Below are 21,690 nucleotides of genomic sequence, written 5' to 3'. Positions count from 1 at the left end.
AGCCAGCAGCTGTTCATGGAGGCCCAGCACGTGCAGCAAGCAAATGGCCCCCCCCTCCCTCCTCACTCCCTGTGTGATTTGTGCGTTGCAAGAACGATGATGATGATGAGGAGGCGGAGGATGCTGTGGAGTAGCCACTGGGTGAGGTGGCCGGTGGGCTGGAGGTCGGCTGCAGCTGCATTTTCTTTGTCGTCGCTCTGCCTGGTTGGTCGGCTCGAAAAGGGGGGGTGCGAGAGTGTGGCGCGGGGGGTTGGGGCGCCCACTGTGGGCGCTGGGCCGGAAGTGTGGTCGCGTAGACATTGCGTAGAGTCAGAGCCCAAGTTTTTTCTATTTCTTGGTGGGCAGTCGCCCACCCACCCCCTGGCCGGCCCCTTGGCTGCGCTTCATTCGCACATCGAGTGGAGTACATAGACGACGCGTCGGGATACATGCCTCCCCCCAGCCCCCTTGACCATTTTTGCGCGCGCGAACTTTCGGGAAAGGAAAAAAACTTAAACAGAGCTGCTTTTACATACAAAGAGGGGGGCAGGAGGGGGCTTAGAGCCAGTGGGGGGGCGTAGAGCGCTGCATTTTGCGCGTCTGTAGCTTTTTTTGGCGGTTGGCAGAGGCAGAGGCTGGCTTGAAACCATGTACTGGAGTGTCCCCTGTCCATGGCCGTGGCGTGTGGCGCGAATGATGAAACGCCGAACGAGAAACGTAACGCAAGGCAACGCAACGCAACGCAACGCATCTATCGGCATCGGCATCGGGAAACGGCCGTGCACCGTACGTGGCATACGGCTTTTGGACGTCTTTTGAGTAGAACATTGCTTTTTTATATTCTCGGCTCGACGCACCGCACGGCACAGGACAGCACAGGACATCTCGCCTTTCGAGCCCCAAAAAAGGAAAGCGTCACGCGGCGGCTCAGTAGCCTGAGACCCGAGTAACGGTACAGCAGCGGTGCAGCAACGGTGCAGCAACGGTAACGGCAGCGTCAGACAGAGTCTGTTGCAAGTTCGGTTCGGTTCAATTTCGGAGTTGCTTATTTTCTAAAAAACGCCAACGCCTCCCCACATTTTATTATATATATATATATATATCTATTCTATATATATAGTATATATTATATATATATATATATAAATGGGTGCAAAGTGCGCGCGCGTTCGCCGCCTCCGCCTCCGACGCCTCCGCCTCCGCCGCGCGCCCTCCGTGGGCGGCTGAGCCTCTACGCGTTCGAGTGTCAAACACGATTTATATACAATAAAATAAATGAAATAAAATATTATATATACAAATATATATATCTGTATATCTAATATATGCCCACCCAACCCCCTACCCACCCCTATATAGGGGTGTGTGTGCGTGTGCGTGCGTGTGTGCTGCAATAACAACTCCTTCGATTGAAAGCTAACAAAATTCTAATCACAGAATCATTTGATGGATTTTTTTGACAACTCATATTGAGTTTTAATCGCCCGCCCCCCAAAGACCAAAGAAATTATAAAACCAAATTAATCCACGCCTGCCAACGACTCCAGCGACTCCTGCGATCCCCACCGGCCAGAGTCCCCCCAACGTCTGCGTCGTCGTCCGCTGATCCACCGCCCCGCTCCCCACCCCCTTCAGGATGTCGATGCCCAAAGGATAAAACCCCATTAATTTGTTGGCAGGAAAAGCCGGTGCTTGATCGGGGCTCTCTCATGTTTGCATTCCCATTGAGGCTGTCGCAATCCGATAGATACTTTGACGCACTGCAACTGGCCGGGGAACCGCCCCAGCCGGATCGCCCGGATCGCTCCACGTACACGGCGACGGCGACGCAGACAAAGATGCCCACATCCTCAACCGCAACCGCAATCGCAACGAACTGCCGCCTCAATCAACGCCAACTGCCAGCCGTAGATGTAGCTGTGGACACGAGAGAGAAACTGAACACAGCTATGGATAAATAACATCAGTAAATTGTCCTGTACGTGATCCACAATCCACCCCCCACTTACTCTTCAAACATTTTTGGGGATCATTTGATAGGAAAAACTACTTGTTAGCATCTCTTAAGAGCCCGCCACGTGCTTGCTTTGGAAAACTTTGCCCAAAATTGGTCCATTTCCCTTGCCCATTCACTGGACCTCTAATTTTCAGCGTTTTTGCTGAGCATCTGAGCATTTCCCCAACCAAAACCCCCAAAAAAAACATTCGCCGTGAAACATTTGGCAAATGCCGACGGCACATCCTTTGAGGACTGCCATTCGCTTAGAGGAAACTTGTCTTGGAGCCAAGGCGCTGAAAATCTCTGGGAATCCTTGAATCCATCATCAGGGGTGGCGCCTCACATACACCATTTGGCAGGGGGCAGCGCTGCCCACGCTTGCCCCTCCATGTATTTGGAGAGTATTTGCAATGCGCACTAGCTCTAGCTCAAAGAGAGACGGACAGAGAGAGACGGCCAGAGAGAGAGAGACAGAGAGAGAGCGAATGCTCCCCTCCACACGGACGTGTGTGTGTGTGTGTGTGCATATCCTGTTTTTGCATTCATTCCCTTTTTCGTGTGGGTGGCGTCGCTGCCGCGGATTTTATTTGCAAAGGGGGGGAGGGGGCCTCCCCATGGGATGTGGGGGCCGCCTGCTGTGTGTTTGCGCTGCCTCTGCCGCTGCCTGCGTTCGCGTATTTTTTCGCGGCTGCGGCGGCGGCGGCGGCGGGCAAACATTTTTTTTTGCCTGCTGCTGCTCGGCGTTGTTTCCCCGGCTGTTGCTGGTGTGGGACTGATGTCCTGCCTGCCAGCCAATACATGTATGCTTCCCCCACACACACACGGACAGCCGCCAGGATGCCGGCGCTGGGGCAGAGAGTCGCGCGACAACGACTACGACACCGTCAGCGGTCGTCCTCTCGGCCTATTCGCGGCGAAATAATTTTTCGCATTTTTAGTACAAAGCTTCACATCAACGTCGTCGTACAAACTAATTTTTATTTTCGGATTTTTCAATTACGTTTTCATTTATTTTTAAGTATTAAGTTTGCGTGCACTCAAAAAAACTCAACAACAACAACAACAAACAAAATCAGCAACTAAAACTAACAGAAACAAAACGAAAAAAAATTCCCCCTCTCCGCCACCGCAAAAAAGAAGGCCATTTCGTAGATCACAAGATCCTCCGAAAACGAAAACGAAAACCAAAGTCCTGGCAACGAAATATCGAAAATCGAAAAACGAAAAACGATCGGAAGAAAAAAGAAAACATTTACCGGCTAAAAGCGAACGATTTCTCAAGTGTCTCTCCAGGAAGAACTTTCTCTCTCGAAGAACTTTCTCTCAGTTATGCGTTTCTCAGTTATTGTTTGAGTCCTGTTTGCCTTTGCCTTTGCCTACTTTCTCCACAATCATCAGCTCATTTTTTAAGTTTGGAACGACTACAAAAAAAACAAAACAAAAAAACAAAAACCGAACAAGAAGAGAAACAAAAATTATGAAAATTACAAAAATCAAAAGTACAAAGCAAAAAGATTGTTGGCAACATTTTTTATAAGTATAATATTATATACGTACCGTATTATTATTATTTGTATATATTTTTTATACGAAATCGACAAAGCCAAAACTCCACGTGCGGGTGTTTGCGGCTCAGACTCCTCCGAATATCCTACGAATATCCTACGAATCCTCCGACGGGTAAGCGAAATGTGCATGTGTCTGTGCCAGAGACAGAGAGAGAGAGAGCGAGCGTCCTTTCAGACGTTCTGGTTTCCATTTCCATTTCCGTTTCCGCCCACGAAGAATGGCAGGGAATGCCTTCTGCCTTCTGCCTTCGGCTGATGTTTTTCGGCTGCTTCGGGTCTCGGTTTCTCTGCTTTCTAATTGCGTCGTAGTCGTCTCTCTGCTGGCGTCTACGTGTGTGTGTGTGTGCATTACATTATCATAAGCAACAACACCTACGCCTGGCAGCAGAGGCAGAAGCAGCAGCAGCAGCACGTCGGCGCCAGCCTGCTTCGTGCAGCTTCGGCTAGTGCCTGTGTGTGTGTGTGTGTGTGGCAGCCTCCGCCTCGAAGCTCGAAGGCTGTCGCCTGCTGCCGCTTGCTGCCTGCCTGCTTCTTCTCTTCTAGTTCTTCTTAAGCTACGCGCGCGTACGGTCGCCTCGTCTCGCCTTGCCTTGCCTTGCCCCCCACACATCCACTCACACGCCAGACTCGTGCCGTGCCCCAGCCGCCCCTCAGTGGCTGCTCGGGACTCGGACTCGGACTCGGACTTCGGCTGGCTCCTTCCTTGGTGGGTTTCTTCGTATTGGTGTGTGTGTGTGTATCTGTGAGCAGGCGCACACTTACTTGCACTTACTGCGACTCCTTCTGGTCCTTGATTCTGCTCCTGCTTCTGCTTCTGCTCCTGCTGCGTGTAGGAAATTATCTGCTGCCTCTGCCGGCGTCGTCTAATACATATATAAATAATATTATATATTATTATATGGGATATACATATATTTAAAAGAGCGCTCGCTCTCCTCCGGCGAGGCGAGTATATACGAAAAAGGAGCTGCTGCTGCAGCTAGGTAGTAGATGGGTTTGGGGCACGGCTTTGCCTTGCAAGAAAGTGTTGCACACACTTACGGGGCATACGTTGACTGCAGCAGCAGCAGCAGCAGCATCGGCAGGCAGCAAGCAGCACTCTGGCAGGACATCTTTACTTTCGAATCCTTGAATACGAAATTCAGTACGTTTCTAGTCACGCGCGCTGGCAGAAGTTTTTGCTTGCGTTTCTGCCTGTCTTTCTCCGACGACAAGACGCCGACGACGACGACGACGACGACGAATGCCGTCTCTCGACTTGTGTAAAAATTACTAAATAAAACCCATACAATTCAGATTAAATTTCAATTAAAAAAAACAAACAACAAACCCACAAAAAAAAACAAATAAAAATAAAAATAAATAATAATCGAATAAAGCCTGAAGCTAAGTGAAGAATCAATTTTAAAATTAAACAAATAAAAAAAAATAAATAAATTAAATAAAAATAATACATAAATATATAATCAATTATCAATCGCTGTCGCTATCGCTATCTGTATCGATCGTAAGGCTGCCTCCTGCCACACAGATCCTCCTCAATTAGTGCATCGAATGCCGGTTTGCTGCTCTCTCGTCTTGTGGTACGTGGGGGGGGGTTAGGCGCTCGATTAGCCAACCAAAGTGGCAACCGCACACACACACACACATGCAGAAAACACAAAACAAGACGCCACTTGCTGTGGCAAACAGAACATTGCGCATACGACAAGTTGGCCAGCAATTATCCTGCCTGCGCATTGGCCTCCACGGCGTCTTGGGGGGCTTTGACGGGGTAAAAACTTTCCAGGAAATTATCTACTATTAAGCGCCCCGAGGAGACGCCTCCGCCTCAGATTCGCCGCAGCGCTCTGACGCCCGCTCTGACTTTGTCAGCAACTTGTACACTCACACACACACACACAGACAGAGAGACAGGGATACTTATATAGTTGAATACACACACACACACACACCGACAGTGAGGCATTCCTCTAATTTTATATAAATACTTTCACACACACTGTGCCACAGAGCTTCGGCTCTTCGTTTCTTGTGAGACATTTGATCGTCTTGGCCAGCAGCAGATGCGGCAGCAGCGACCGAAGTAGCGGCAGACTGCCAGCAGCAGCATCAGCCAGCCAGCCAGTCAGAAGGTCCTTCGTCCTTAGTCAGTTGGTCACTCAGCCAGGGAACAACACACAGCCAACAAAACACGGCAGGCAGTCAGTTCTGGCCGTGTTCCACCGTGTTTTTAGCCTTTGAGTCAGCGATGGTATGTCCCAGGATTTTGGGGAAGGACTTGCAGGGCTCTCTGGGTGTCTACAAAAAAATATTTAACAAAAACAAAGTGACAAAGTGATCCCCAAACAACAACAAAAAACAAACAAAAAACAAAGCCAATGAAACTGTGAAGTTAAATTACAAATAAATTTAAAAAATATGAGAAATCTGTGTTAGAAAACAGTGGAGCAATAAACAAATGAAAAAAAAACAATAAATCAAATATGAAGAAATATTACAAAATTTTTAGTTATTTGTAAAAATATTTATTTAATTATTTTAACTAACATAAAAAGAAAAAAATGTAATCTTTATTAATTGAATATATAATTTTCATAAAAATTATTCATCTCCCATTTTATCCTCTTTTTATTTAAGTTTTTCTATTGATACAATTTATTTAAATTATTTATTCAAGTTGTAATATTTATAAAGTCAATTATAATTATTTTATTTACGTTTTTCTATTTCAATTCAATTCAAAATTCTATTCTATTTCAAAATCAATTTAAATTATAATAAATAATAATAATAATAAGTTTGTATATTTATTTAAATTAATTAAAATTATTTATTTAAATTGTGTTTTTTATAATATTAGATTAAAACTATTTATTTAAGTTTTACTGTTTATAAAATGAATTTATTATTCTTTTATTTAAGTTTTTTTATATATAAAATCTTTTTAAATTATGTATTTAGTTTTAAATATTTTTTAAATCCATTTAAATTATTTAATTATTTTTCCCCTAATAAAAGCAATTTAAAATATTTATTCAAGTTTTTTTCTTTGTAAAACTAATTAAAATAATTTTTTCAAGTTTTAATCATTTATAAAATCAAATTTTTATCTTTTTTCGCTTTAAACAGAAATTCCAAATCAAAATCCAACGAAAAAAAGCACAGAAATAAGTTTTAAAATAAAAACAACACAAAAAATCACACAAACGAAAATGCTCGAAATTCTAAATTAAACTTGCAACATGAAAAGCGCTGCGGCAACAAACCTTTTTTGGCAAAACCTTGTGGATGCAACAAATAAGAATAACCGACAAATTAAATTAACTAAAACTTAAACGAAAAGCGAAACCCGAAAGCCGAATCCCAAACAGAGTGAAAAGTGAAGCATAACTTTAGGTGTTCGCCGGCATCTAGTGGTGGGCACTGGGCAACACATGTGGCATGCCACGCGGCTGTGCCTTAAATGTAAATGAAGGCAGAAATGAAGAAAATTATTTTGTTTTTTGCGCTCCGAGAGAAAAGTGCGTTTTAGTGTGCCCCTTCGACCCATCGACCCTTCGACCCCTCGACTTCCGTGTCGACCGCAGCGCTTCAGTGATTTGTGTTGTCCCCCTTTGACCCACGACCTTTGTGTGAATTCCCCCTTTGATGCCGAGAAATGCGCCGCCAACATCCGAATCCGAATCTGAAACCGCACCTGCATCTGCACCAGGAATGATGCTTCTGGCTCTGGCTCTGCCACCTGGTGGCGGGGCCGAGTCCAGTCGTCCCTGGACTGCTGTACCCGCTCTGTCATGAGCGGCCCGCACTCGCCTCTGGCTTTGTAACTGTTAAAATTAAGGGTAAAATATCGCAAATGGTATTGGTGCTCTCAAAAAGCATAACCAAAAAAAAACAAAAAACCAAAAAGAACTTTAAGAAATCCTCTAACGATTTCTGAACCAAAATTAGAAACAGATAAACCCCCAGGCCATAGGGCTTCCAGTTTTCTATTTATTTTGGAGAAAGATTATCACATTTTTTTAGTCTTTTTTTAATTTTAACTTTTGCAGAATATTTTTTGTTCAATTCAAAGATTTTTGGGGATTTTCTCGAGGGTTTTGCCAAGCCTTAAAGCTCCCAGTAGATCTATCACCATTTCTTGTTCACAGCCATACAAAAAAAAATTACTTCCATCAATCGTTCCGATTACTAATCACAGCCTTGTGTTGCCTCTGGTGCAATTGTTCTGCTTTTTGCTTGCAGGTTACACCATATCGAGAAGTTATCCAATGAGAAAGCCGCTTAAATTTTGGTAAGTAAACGCGCCCCTCCCGCCCCCCTATGCATGCATCTCTGTTTTTTTTTTATAGCTTTAAGTCTGAGCCAAAGTCCAGTCTCTTGGTCTAATGAAACGCCTTTGTGCTCGAGTGGACTTCATTTTTTAATTAGAAAGTCAACACACACACACACACACACTGAGACCTAGACGGATGGGGGGAAGGCGGGACGGGGGGTTATCCTTAATCGAAAAGTGCTGCCATATGGAGGAGGCGCCTTTGTGGGCCGCTCTACAGTCTGTTTGCTGGCGTTGCTTTTGTTTATTTGTGTGCTACTTAAGATGAAATGGCAAAGAAAAGTGACGTGGCAGAGGGGCCCTGCACCGCCCTGCACCGCCCTGCACCGCCCTGCACCGCCCTGCCTTGCCCTGTGTCCGTTTCAATTTTCTCCTACTCTTCACGCAACATTGCCCCGAATGCTGCCTCGTCAGACACATTTTCTTTGCCTTTGCAACAGTCCTACAGTTGGAAGAAGGTGGTTAGAAATGGAAATAGAAAGGAGGCGGGAGGCAGGAGGCAGGAGGCTGGAGGCAGTGCAACAGCTACAGCAGCAGCGGAAACGGAAATTGCTGAAGTTGCATGTGTATGGGGCGTGGAGGGGGCGTCCTCTGTGTGTGTGTGTATAATGATGCGCCGTGTTATCCTTTTGCTGACAGCAGACGCCGCCGCCGCCACGTTGTGCCGCACTTACGTGTGTCTCCCCCTCCCCCTCCCCCTCCGACTCCGCCTGGAAGCAACAAGCAGGAGGCTTGCTGCCGCTGCTGCAATTATTTTCAGCTTAAGCGACAAAATACTTGTACTCGTAGAAGGAAGCAAGTCTTAAGGTTTACCAGGGCAGGAGCAGGGGCCGGGCAGGACTCGTTATTATCCCATGCTCGATGCCGTGTAAATGAGTTTGTTGCTGCTTTGGCTGGCCCTTTTTTTACTGCTGCTGTTTTGACTTTTTATTACCAACTTTTGTGCGCACACACACACACACCCGCCTTCCCGCACATTTCCAGTGAGAACTTTGGCCTCTTCTGGCTGCTTGAGTCCTTTAGCCATGCCTCATGTGCCCAACCCCTCCTCCAAGCCCCCTTTGGTTTGTGTTTTGTTGTTTTCTTTTCACTCGGACTGCTGCTGCTCCTCCACCCTCCCCTGCTTTTCCTCCTCCACCTCCTCCTCTTGTACTCCGCATAAGTAAGTGCACCTAAGGCTACTTATGAAAAATGCAAAATTAAAGTTGACTTTTAGGCGCACAATGGAGCTGCCACTGCCACACCCACTTCCACTCCCCCGCCAAGTTGTTTGCTTTGTTCTTGGCTAAGAAAGTTTACCAGGCAACATACATGCCTCGTACGAGAAGCCCCAGCATCAGACCCGGACCCAAACCCAGACCCAGCCACCAGGCAGGTGAAATTTCTAATGTAGAAAGTTTTTCGGACCTTCGTTTCGCCATGCACCGACAACTCCTCTGATGGCTCGATGGCTCGATGCTCGATGGCCCGATGGCCCAGCCGGAAATCGTTTTAAGAACGGAAGTGAAAATTTCTACCATGCAACGTAGCGCAACCATCTAAATGTACATCTAACAGCCGTCCTCAAATAATCTCTTATTGAAGAGCCGGACAATGAGGCCTGAGCGGCACCGCTGAAACGCAAATTCATTCAATTGCAAAAAGAAAATTACCCTAAAAAGCAACAGAACAGCAGCGGCAGCGGCAGAACAGCAGCACCACAGAACAGGCACAGAACAGACACACAGCAGACAGAGACATCGGACATCGGAGAGCAACAAGTCGCAATGATTATCTGGAATTAAATAAAGCACCATATACTATAGAGCCCTGTAGCCGTGGCTCTTGCTCGACCGCCGGCCAATGGCACTTGAGCGCCGGACAAAGTTGCACGCCTCGCTGAGCAAACCCCATACCCCAAGCCCCCAAACCCCCCCACCCTCTAGTGATCTCTAACTCAGCCCCCAATCCCCAACGAATGAGTCGCGGCGCTGCTGCTGGAAATTAAGTCGCTAAATGACTTGTAGAACTTGTCATCGAAACGAGGGTAGCAGGGTCTCTCTCTGTACAGAATGGATGGGCCAATGGAGGTAGAAGAGGAGGCAATAGATCCTTGGAACTAAGGCAGAAGGGGGTCTATAAGAGGCAGAGAACTAAGGCAGAAGGGGGTCTATGAGAGGCAGAGAACTAAGGCAGAAGGGGGCCCATTAGAGGCAGGGAATTAAGGCAGAAGAGGGTCCAATAGATCCTTGGAACTAAGGCAGAAGAGGGTCCACTAGATGCCTATAACTAAGGCAGAAGAGTGGCCATTCGAGGAAGAGAACTAAGGCGGAAGAAAGTCCACTAGAGGCATCGAACTAAGGCAGAAGAGGGTCGAATATATCCTCGAAACTAAGGCAGAAAATAGATCCCTGGAACTACGGCAGAAAAGTATCCATTAGATCCACAGATCTCTGGCAGCAAAGGCTTTCCAGAACTGAGCGGCATTTCCAAAGGTCTCAAGGCATTTCTTGATAGAAAACTAACCAAAGAACCAGCTGAAGATATTTTGAAGATCCAATCGCCTGCCAGAGCCGCCTAGAGGGCATCTGATCTTCGGGTTTATGAGTACCCGTGTGACATTTAATCTTTATTTCGGACATTGGGTGGCAAAATGGTATTGCAGTGGCAGCATCAGAGCATCAGAGTCGAGCAGCAGCCAGGCGGCGCGCAACAAGATAATCAAGTGTAATTTATTTCGTATTTGGTGCGCGGCATGCATGGACGACAAGTCAGAGTACGAGCATCTGTGCGCTGCCATCTAATGTGTCTCTCTATCTAGTATTTAGTATCTATAGCCAGACAGAGAGAGAGAGAGAGCGAGATACAACCATTCGCTGGTGACTTACATAAAAGCAAGCCACAGCCCAGAGCCCAGAGCCCAGACCGGATGCACGAGCACTTGTCTGGGGATGTAGTAGTAGTCTCTGATCTCGAATCTCTCGTTTTTGGGTGCAAAATCATTCAAGCATCGCCAGGCCAGGCCAGGCCACGCCACGCCATAATGCAATTTCCATTTGGAATTTTCCAAGGCGGAAGCTTAATGTCTGTCTCCCCTTCGGTTGTAGTGACAATCGGCGCTGCATCGATGGCCACTTTGCACAGTTTCCCACGTGCTTTGGCCAACAAGTGGTCGAGCGGAGACACACACCCTCTCTTCCCATAGAGCACGCACCAAAAGCAAACAGGGCATGGGATGGGGGCAGGGGCAGCATAAATACGTATTAAAACGTTAATAATATGCGAGGGGCAACAACTCATGACAGGCTCAGTGGCAGCGGCAGTGGCAGGGAAGTTGCCACAGCCCCCGAAGCTGATGAAAAGCCACAGAAAGCCGACAAGGGAGAGACCCAGACCCAGAACCAGAGGCAGCAACAGCGACAGCGACAGGTAAAGGTGGCCCATGGTGTGGCAGTGCCTGTCCAACGCAAATCTTTCAAGAGTAGTTCCGCTTTTTTGTTGTGCCGCGGCGACACTTCCGCTTCTGTGTGGAGGTGGAGGTGGAGGTGGACGTGCTCTGAGGTCTCCAGAGCTCCTCGTCCACGCACTGATTTCGAGCCTCTGATTATCTTTATATTGTTTACAATTAAAACAATGATAGGGGGTGGAGGTGGACAGGGGGGTAGGGCGTGAAATGTGCGGCACAGACCAACTTGAAGGTTGACTGAACGGCAGAGAGCTGCTGCCTGCTGGCGGGGGCCTGGGGCCGGGCAGCGGAAGTGCTCACCATTTTGTTCTTCGAGTTTATTTCTTGCTGCGTATTGGCCAGGCCGAAAGCGGCACGGCACTATAATAATTATAATGCGAGTGGAACTTTCGTGAAAGAGTGGGAGGGTCTGTCGTTCTGCCACGCTGCACAGACTCAATGTGGGGCCTGCTGTGTGGGGAGGGGGGGAGGGCAGTGGGTGTATTTCTTTGCGCTTCCATAAGCAGCGAATCGGCTAGATTTTCCTCCTAGTCTCGACTTGATTTCGCCGCGCTGGGAGCTCAACGCTTGGCTGCCTGCCGCTTGCCGCTTGCCGCCTGCCGCTTTGTCTCCTCCAACGATTGAGGCACTTATCTGCTGCCACACGAGCGCTCGTCGTCGCTGATTAACCTGCAAGTCGAGCGGAATCCCATTGGCTGGCCACGGAGACGACGACGACGACGACGACGACTCTCTCTCTGTCCCTCTCTCACTCTTTGAGGAGGAGGCGGGACTGGCAGTGGGTGTGGGGCACAGAAAGTTTGACCAGAGAGAAGGCAGGGGGGAGGGGAGGCAGGGGAGAGGTCTCTCTAATCAATAAATCACTTCAAGGTTTTCTTAATTAAAAGTTTTCGCTTGCACCCAAACCACAAAAAGACTTGCCCCCATGCCGCATCCTTGCCGCATCCCTGCCGCATCCTTGCTTCTGGGTAACATATTTCTACTTGTAGAATATAAACTTTGCACACAAAAAAAAGGACAAAAAATTGATTAACTGCCAGGCGACCACAAAAAACAGAAGCACCAGGACGCAGGACGCCGGCCACAGGACCAGAGCAAAGTTTCGAACCGAAGCGAAGCGAAGAGGAGTCTCTTTCCAATAAGAAAAAGTTCTGGACTTGAGGAAGAAAAGTGCAAGGAAAAGAACGGTGGGAAAGGGGCCTGAGGGGGGGCAAAACTATAGACAAAAACTGAAAACTATTAAGCGCTTAAGTCAGGCAGAAAATGAGACAAAATAGTTGCTAAACTCAAGGCAAGGCAGGGGCACGGGCAAGGGGGAGGCAGCCATTAATTAAGGGTTGGCGGCGGCATAAGAAAGGAAAAACTCCAAGGATTTCCAGAGGCCAAAAGGAGAGGGATAGAGAAAGAGCAGCTAATTGGCAAGCGCGAAGAGCAGCCAACAAAAGAAAGAAGAAAAAGATGGAAAAAAGAGGGGAAAAAAAGATGAAAAGCCTGGGAAAATGTTTCTTAAGCGAAACCGCAAAAAAGCCAAACGACTGAGAAATCTGTGGAAAAATCAAAAGAATCTACAAAAACCAGTCGTCGACCCCACGCCCAAAGCCCCAAAACAAAGCCAGGAATCGTTTACAGTTTCTTGGGCCATAAAATATTTACCCAAAACAAACAATAAAGGACTCGAAGGAGGCGGCGGTGTGAGGGTGGGTGGCAAGAAGGTGAAACGACAGTCAACAGACTACAAGCAACCTTTTGTCACTAGCAAATCTCTGGCAGGCCCAAGACCCTCCCCCCCCCACAAAAAACTTGGGCTATTGACATAATTGTGGGGAGGCCGGGGTCACACTCAAGGCGTTGCCGGCAGACACTTGAAGGCGGGCCAAGAACCAGTTCCACCCTCAATTAGATGTCAAGGGTCCTGGCAAGACGCCGGGCCAGGATTACACTTAAACTTGACATCGAAGCCGTGCCGCTTACAGCTACAGTTACAGTTACACTTGCAACAGTTCAACTTTCGTTTACATGCTCGTTACGAGTTGTTGCCGCAAATTAGCCCCCACTTCCAGTCCCCTGTTGGGCTCAGTCCCCTTTTGGGCCCTTTGTTCTCTCCGAAAGGAGACGTCTCTGATTAGCCATAGACGATGGCTTTCTTATTGGAATTTCCGTCCTTTTTGGTAACTTTTGCCAGCATACTTTTGGGAGGAGAAGGAGGTAGGATGGATGGGTTATTGGGTGTCCCTCTATCTAATCGGAGGACGGCACTCGCTGGTCGTCTGCTGTTTGCATAGGCACCACTTCTATCTGTGCTTCAAGTACTATTTATTTCGATTTCTATCTATCAGTCGCCATATGTATCTGTGTATCTATATCTATTTGTGTGGTGGGCAAACAATCGAGGCTACGTGGGCCTAGAGTCCCATGCAAATAGAGCCGCGGCCGGTGAGTACTTTTGTTTGCATTTCGGTTTTGGGCCCAATCTTATCAGTCAGCGGAACGGGAACAGGAAAGGGGCAAGTATCTAAAAGGATAAGGGTGTGGGGGTGGTAGGGGGTGAGTGCAGCCTAATTTATGTGCGACCTGTTACGTTTTTTTCCCCCGGCGTTGTGGCCCGTCTTCCGTCAGTTAACAAATTAAACGCTCTACTTCCGCTTCCAATGGGGAGTCCAATCAGTAGTCCTACCTGAACCACCACCCACCCTTGAGTTCTCAACCCTCTCTATCCATACTCTTGCCCTGCTTTGGTTCCCACCAGAAAGTCGGCGGGAATTTTACCCACTTTTATTGGTTTCTTTCCGGATATTGTTCCGTGTGTGAACGCCTTTTCCTTCCGCCTGTCCCATGCCTCCAGTTGCTGCCTCGAAAAGTGCAAAATGATTGCGGTTTCGTGTGGCGGAGGCAACACGCAACACGGGAATTTAGACGGCCCCCACCAGACCTCTGCCCATCCAGCGATCCCTTAGATCTGCCTCTAGATCGTTTTTATTTATAGGGAACAAAAAGCTTTTGTTTTTATGCTTAAATTTTAATCGAATTTCGGTCCATCTTCTACGCTACTATCACCTTCCATTCTTGGCAGTTTTATATTCACTTTTCAACGGCTTAAAGTCTACAGTTTGATGTTCTCTATACAGTTTTGAAGGGCTTGGTGGAAACTTGTCTCCTAAATAATATTAAACTATATATTTCTTATCGAAATTATCAAAATTAGCCTACAGATTCTAGTCTGGTATTCTGGTTCGATAAAACTAACACACACACGATGTCCTTTAGATGGATCCATTCCCCTACTTGGTGAGGTTCTTGCGCTGCTCGGCCACGTCCTTCTCGTTCAGATGGATCACCCGGCGACCGAAGCGGGCTGTGAGCTTCGAGAAGAAGCCCACGCGGGAGGCGGGCTTTGTGTCGTCCGCCGAGAGGGGCGGCGTCTGGTCGTCGTCTGCCCCCATGCCCGTGCCACCGCGGCCGTTCTTGCCGCTCCGCCCCTGGCCGAAGTGGAAGGTGGCACGGGCCGCGTTCTGGCGGGTGAAGGGCTTCTCGCTGGCCGCGTCGAGACGCTCCATAAGACGATGGCCGATGGCTGGGGATTTTGGTACCACCATGGGCGTGGCCGTGGCCGTGGTAGGGGTAGGGGGCGTGGCAAGATCCGCCTTCTCGTAGAGAGTGGTGGGACGCCGTGCGGAGCCGGGCGTCTGGACGGGACTGTGCGTCTCGCGGAGGTACTGGAAGCGGGGCGGCGTGGCGGCGGACATCTTCTGGGTCTGGGCCATCTGCCGCTGGGCGCTGAGGAGCGTTGGCTTCACCTCCACGCCCCCGCCGGCTCCCCGCTTGTTCGACTGCGGCGTGTGGGGCGAGCGGGTGCGGGAGCTGTTCTCGGAGCGGACGGCGGCGGCAGTACCCTTTCGGGCGGGCGTCCTTCGTGTGGGTTTCGCGGGAGCCACAGCCGTGCCCGTTCTCGCCGCTGGCGCCTCGGTGGCGGGAATGGTCGTGGTCGTCAGAGAACTCAGGATATTGGCCATTCGTGGCCCCGTGGGACGGCTGGCCGCGGATGGGGCCACCGCTGGAGCAGGCGTGACGGCTGTCTGTGGTGAGGCAGTGGCGGTGGCGGTGGCCGTGCCGGAGCCGGAGCCGGAGCCGCCGGAGGATCCTGACAGCTCCGTGCTGGAGGAACCCTTGGAGCGCGGCTTGGCCACGTTCAGCAGCATATAGGTGCAGTAGATGTCGTCGAAGAGCTGGCCCCGCACCGACTGCTCCACGTCGCTCCTCTTGTGCCCCATGCCGACGAGCAGGTCGACGCGCGCGGGGTCCTGCAGCTCCATGGGCTTCTCGCGGTAGACGCGCAGCTTGTCCGCCTCCTCGTGCCCCAGATTGATCCACTTGTCGCCCATCACGGCGTTGAGGGTGGTGCGCTTCGCGGGATTGAGGACGAGGAACTTGCGCATCAGGTTCTCGCAGTCCATGGATATGTAGTAGGGCACCCGGTACTTGCCGCGCAGCACCCGCTCCCGCAGCTCCTTGAGGGTGCCCCCGTCGAAGGGCAGGGAGCCGCTGACCAGCGTGTAGAGGACGACGCCCAGCGACCAGGCATCCACCTCGGGCCCCGCATACTTCCGGCCCATGAAGAGCTCGGGGGCGGCGTAGGGGGGGCTGCCGCAGAAGGTCTCCAGCTGGGCGTTCGGGTCGAAGGTGTTGCCGAACCCAAAGTCCGCGATCTTGATGTTCATGTGCTGGTCGAGCAGCAGGTTCTCCGCCTTGAGGTCGCGGTGCACCACGAACTTGCTGTGGCAGTACTGGATGGCGGAAACCAGCTGCCGGAAGATCACCCGCGCGTCCCGCTCCCGCATCCGGCCGTGCTTGACGAGATGGTCGAACAGCTCGCCCCGGCTGGCGTACTCCATCACGAGATACAGCGATCGCTCCGACTCGATCACCTGGAAGAGGCGCACGATGTTCGGGTGATTCAGCAGCTTCATGATCCGCACCTCGCGGTACAGCTTCTGGCGGGCGCTCGTGTTCAGCTGCGTCTTGTCGATCACCTTGATGGCCACCTCCCGCCCGGTGGGTATGTGCACCGCCAGCTTCACCTTCGCGAAGTTACCCTTGCCCAGAGTCTTGACGATCTTGTAGACCCCATTGCCGTTGCCGTTCACGTACGACTGGAACTTGAGATCAGAGCCGCTGGTCATGCTATCGCCCACGTCCTTGCCGGCGGCAGGGGCAGCTTTTGCGGCACCCACAGATCTGGCTGTGGCCCCCAGCGTGCTGGAGCGCGTGGCAGGCTGTGCCGTGGCACCTGTCGTCGTAATGGTGGGCGTGTCTATGACTGTCGTGTCCCCGCAATTCTCTTTGTCCGACAATGTAAATCCTTTGGTTTGTTCCCTCTCTAGCGGCGCTTTGCCGGCAGCAGCAGAGGCAGCAGAGGCAGAGGCAGCACTCTCGCAAACCAAACTAAAATCTATAATTCCAAAACTATTTTCATCAGACATTGCAGCACATGAAATTTAGTCGTTCCGAATTGATGTGTCTGTGAGTGGAGACGCCCAGAACTCTGTTCTACACCTCACTAAATGGAAAGCCGGGAGCAGGAGGCGGTTGGTGGCTGGCAGCAGGGGGTGGAGTGCAAAGGACGAACCTTTCTAAGCATGCCGCGCACGCGCCCTGAATATCTGCTGCTCTGCTTCTGTAATTGTGGGTTTCCTTTTCTCTCTCCTCTGAACATCTGCTCTTTTTCAACGTCACCCTCTGTACGGCCCAGTCCAAGCTTTAAGATAAGACCGCGATGCCCGACCCGACCCGACCCTTAGTTGGTGCAACCCTCCGTCGAGTGTGGCATGGCTGATAAGCAGCAGCAGCAGTAGTCCGTCGCCAGGATCTCTCCTCGGCCACCGCATGAATTGTGAAATTGGAATTCCTTTAGGAGGCAAGCGGCAGCAACCCCCCGGTGGCACTTATACGCGGCTTAATGCTTCATATGGCACGAGCGAGAGCCCTTTGTGATCCCCTTCCCCTTCCCCCTATGTTTCGATCGTGTGCCTTGTTTACGATCCGATCCTCTGTTTGTTTTCGTTCCTTGCTTCCTTCCTTCCTTCCAATTTTTGTAGATTCGATATGCGTTGATGTCCTTCGACGGCAGCTGGCTTTCTATAGGAGGGGAAAATGTGGAAAAATTAATGATTGGAAAGATTTGTAAGAGAATTGGGAAGGTTTTTAGGAAATGGTAGAAGGATTTTCATTAGGGAAAAGTCATCTATGGATTAGTCGGGGCTTGTAAAAGTCTAAGAACAGTGGCTATGGGAGAACTGAATATTCCTTTGTGATCTTTGTGATGCATTCAACGAAATGATGGATAAATTAGTCAAAATCTCACTCCCCAATTATGATCCTCCTCCTCCTTTATCCTCTAAGGTTTAATATGATCTTGTAGAGGCAAAAGAACAGAGCCTATTAGAATATCGAATGTTCCTCTGTGATCTTTGGATACATTCATAGTCTAAGAGATCCACAAGTCAACGAAATGATCGATAAATTGATCCAGAACTCTCCCCACTTAAGATCCTTCTTCGATGTGCGATTTCTTGTGAAAGTTTTATCCTTTATGGTAAAATAGGATCTTGTGAAGGTTAAAGAACAAGATCTATAGGAAAGGGGATTATTCTTTGGAGATCTTTGGATATATTCCTAGTGTAAGAGATCGAAAAATCATCGAAATCATCGAACAACTAATCAAGATCTCACTCTTTACTTATGAACCTCCTCCTCCTTTATCTTCTATGGTTTAATGGGATCTTTTAAGGTTAAAGAACAAGGACTATAGGATAATAGAATATTTTTTTATAATCTTTGGATATATTCATAGTCTAAGAGACCGATAAATCATCAAAATTATCGATAAATTCATCAAAATCTCATTCCCCTCTAAAGATCCTCTTTCTTAGCTGATCTTTTCAGTCCCATTTCGAACAGACTTTGCACCACTGTGCTGTGCCCTGCCCTACCCCACCCCCCTTGCTGATGATGTTTCTCCCTCTCCTACCCTCGCCCTCCCTTTCCCACAATTCCCTTAATTGTCGACTCATTTTCTTGTGTTCTCTTTTCTGTTTTCTTCGCCTGTGTTTTTGCATCGATCTCCGCTCCTGCCTGACTCTGATCCTGGCTGGCTACCTAGCACACCTCTGCTTCTACCTTTTGCTACCCTAATGGCCTGCCTACCTAACCAGAAATGAGGCATGCAACACACACACAACAAAAGGAACGAACTGGTCCTTAATCTGCCTTTTCTTTGCGCCTTCGCCGCTCAATCCTCTCCCTCGCTCTCTCTCGCTCTTGCTTGTTGGTGTAACAATTTCTGGTTCTCACTTGCATGTGTGTGTGTGTGCGTGTGTCCTTGATCCTGTCCCTAACTTGTTGTTGCAACTTTTTCTTCATCCCCTGCCTGACTGCCTGCCTGCCTGCAGCGGCATTGTCATCGCGTCTCTCCTTTTGTCTCCTTTTGCTTTTGCTTTTGCTCTTCGCTTACTTTTCTTACCCTCTCTGCCTCTGCCTCTGCCTCTCGCTCTTCCCTTCTTTTCTCTGTGCCTGTGTGTGGAATAATTCAATTGCAGCTGCCACTTTTGTGCCTTTGTATGGGTATTATTTCTACATCTGTGCCACAGCGAAAAACAACAACAACACAGAAGTTGCAGCAACCGAAATTTTGCTGAAAGTAGCGCTTGGATTTTTGGGCAATTCCCGGGAATCGAAAACTGGGATTTAGGCTAGCCCCTTCCCCCACCCCTCCCCCCTTTAGAGCAATGCAACACCCCACACAGAGAGCGAGACACCACACCCGATTGTTGCATGCCCCCACCCCCCCTGCCGCACCACTAAAGGCACATGTAAACACATGCGGGTTGTGCCCCCCTTTGGCTCTCCATGGGATCTTCTTTTGCTTCGTTTTCTTTCGCTTTTTGTGGCCCTGCTTCTTGATTCTCTATTTTGATTCTTGTTTTCTCCACCTCCATCTCCTTCTCCTCTTTCTGTGCGCTGCCTCTTCTTGAAGAGATCTTTATCGAGACAGTGAGAGAGAAAGAGAGGAAAAGAAGAACAAACCAAAACTCCACTGAGTCATCGTGGCATTCAGCGGCGACTTCTTTAGGCGCCTCATGTTTTCATGCCTCAGCACTTAATGTGCCCCCTGACACACACACACACACACACACACACACACACAAACACAAACACATGCACTTGTCGCCTCTTGGGGATCGGTAATTAGTGAAACGCCTCTTGTATATCGCCAGAACGCCCCCACAGACACACTTGGAGACTCGATTAGCCAGACATCCCGAGAAGACACTGCCCTCCATCCAATTCGCCAGATAAGGCTCACAATCCCCAGTGGACACTCTACTTACACTCTATCTGGGGGGGGGGGGCCCGCTGGCGGCAATCAAAAACGAATTAGTGTTAATCCCGAAATGTATCCGCGTATCTTCTTCGGCGAGCGAACGGCCAGAACTACAAGATACAAAGCGCGACGTTGAAATGAACTGAACGCGTCGATGGCCCAGGCCAAGATCTTGCCTCTTTGCCTCTTCCTTTGCTTCGTTCCATTTCTTGCAACACAGGTCTGAGAGAGCGTCCAAGAGAGCGTCTGAGAGAGCGTCTGTGAGAGCGTCTTTACGCTCCTTCGCTCTTCTTTCGTTGCCTGCTCGTTCGCTGCGTTCCACAGTGGGCACAAAATGGTTTTCGAACTTCGAATTAATTTCGAAATTCAAGAAGTTGAAGGTGGGAAGTAGGGGTACAAAGAAATAGGAGGAGACCTTGGGTTATTTTTATTTTGTAAAATATAAGGTTTAATATTTTGTATGCTCTACAGTTTTTGGTATTCTGTTTTCTGGAGAGTATCTAAAAAGGTCTTGAAATTTCTAAAATTTTCTAGCCTAAAATTGGTAATAGTTGGTTTTCCGATTCAATTTGATTTTATATAAAATACTCGTAGTAAAAAACCATTCTTTGTATGTTTATTTTATTTCTATGCATTTTTGTAAATTCAAGAAATTTAAAGTGTCTTTTCGGATCCTAGTATAAAACCCGCTGAAGCAGAATATGATTCTGAATAATATTTTCTATTTTGTTACCAGTCTGTAAAACTTATTTTCATATTTTTTCTTGTGTTATTATTTTAAAAACAATACAACAAAATTATTAAACAAAAATTAAAAAATAAATATATATTTGAATACCAGTCTATACAAATATTTCTTTTGTTTGTATTATGATGTTAAAAACAACAGAAAAAATATTATTATTATTATTCTTGTATTTTTTGTATTATTATTTAAGAAAAACTAAACAAATTAATTCAAATTAAAAAAAAATTAAAATAAGAGGCATACAAATAAAATGCTATAATTTACATGGGAAAACCAGAACATTTTTGTCCTCCTCTTTAATCCTATGTTTAATTCCTGGTCTCTTATTTTGTATCTGCTACATAGGCCTTTGCACCCCACTGTGCGTTCGTTCGTTCTCTCGTTGATTTTTTCGCTCATTCGATCTCCATGAAGGTCGTTTGCTTCCTTAAGCGTTTCTTGAGGCGTGACGTCACACGAGAAACGATGACGCCGTCGTTTGGGAGGGGAAACGAAAACGAAACGAAGCCACAAGCCAATGTTCGAACGTATCTTCGTGTCTTCGTCTTCGTCGTCGTCGGCGTCGTCTTCGGTTTTGGTTCGTCGAAGTTCTCTCTCTCTCTCTTTGTCGGAAGTTTTTGCGGCGAATTTGTCAAGATACAAAAACAAGGGCCTTTGTAGTGGTTGTGTCGCTCCCCCTGCCCCCTGCCGATACCCAAACGAACGTCTTCTGCTTCGGGTATCTATCGGCTGCCTTTGGTGTTGGGATTGGACGCATTGGTATGGGTTTTCTTAGGGTGGTTCGTTCCACGGCTAGTGCTGTTGCTTTCTCTCTCTGTCCTGCTTTCCCCATTCGCTGTTCGAGTATCTGATGGATACCGAAGCGTATCTGCGGTGTAGGAGTATCTGTCTGGTGTGCCTTTGTCTGTGTGTCTGTCTGTCGGTCCGAGTGATGGTGCACCAATAAGAGCCGTCCGGCGGCCAGTGGTGCCGCTTCTTAAAGTGTTTTTTTGTCGTTTCAAAGGGAACCCCAATCCACTCACCCCCCAATCTTTTAGGGCCCCCCTTCCCTAGGAGGTTGAATGATTAAAAAGTTACCACAACAAATAATACTCGACTCGTAATAATAAAATGCATTTCTTCTGTTGGATCCGCCGCCCCCTGCCCGCCCCTTGGTGAAAAGCTGAAAAGAAAATTATAATGACAAAGTAGGCGACAAGACGGGGAGCCGACAGGACGAAGGACGAAGGACGAGG

The 21,690-nt window shown here is 48.4% G+C and overlaps 2 protein-coding genes across 9 annotated transcripts in view; one reads left to right on the top strand and one right to left on the bottom strand.

The window, feature by feature from the left end:
• pros (homeobox protein prospero) overlaps window positions 1-21,690 on the top strand; it is a 54,314-nt gene that overhangs the window by 3,647 nt on the left and 28,977 nt on the right. For 5 of the 8 annotated variants that reach the window (XM_033376797.1, XM_015182856.2, XM_033376804.1 and 2 more), the window contains exon 2: window positions 7,795-7,843. The gene's annotated coding sequence lies outside the window, so the exon portion shown is untranslated. Of the gene's footprint in view, window positions 1-1,438; window positions 1,958-2,853; window positions 3,659-5,025; window positions 5,130-7,794; window positions 7,844-21,690 lie in introns of those variants that run through there. The other 3 variants (XM_033376799.1, XM_033376798.1, XM_033376800.1) reach the window with 3 other exon arrangements.
• On the bottom strand, window positions 14,326-19,913 carry KP78a. Its single transcript, XM_001359949.5, has 2 exons — window positions 19,715-19,913; window positions 14,326-17,462 (listed from the first exon to the last, which is right to left on the bottom strand). The coding sequence occupies exon 2, from the start codon at window positions 16,805-16,807 to the stop codon at window positions 14,609-14,611; it is 2,199 nt and encodes a 732-aa protein (XP_001359986.3). The 5' UTR covers window positions 16,808-17,462; window positions 19,715-19,913; the 3' UTR covers window positions 14,326-14,608.

The sequence above is a fragment of the Drosophila pseudoobscura genome, chromosome 2, assembly GCF_009870125.1.
Source record: "Drosophila pseudoobscura strain MV-25-SWS-2005 chromosome 2, UCI_Dpse_MV25, whole genome shotgun sequence".
Classification (NCBI taxonomy): domain Eukaryota; kingdom Metazoa; phylum Arthropoda; class Insecta; order Diptera; family Drosophilidae; genus Drosophila; species Drosophila pseudoobscura.
The sequence above is the reverse complement of the archived record's forward strand: the minus strand, read 5'-3'. Positions and strand labels throughout refer to the sequence as shown.

Coding starts and splice junctions, on each gene's coding strand:
- KP78a (XM_001359949.5), bottom strand. CDS start 16,807: ATGTCTGATGAAAATAGTTTTGGAATTATAGATTTTAGTTTGGTTTGC.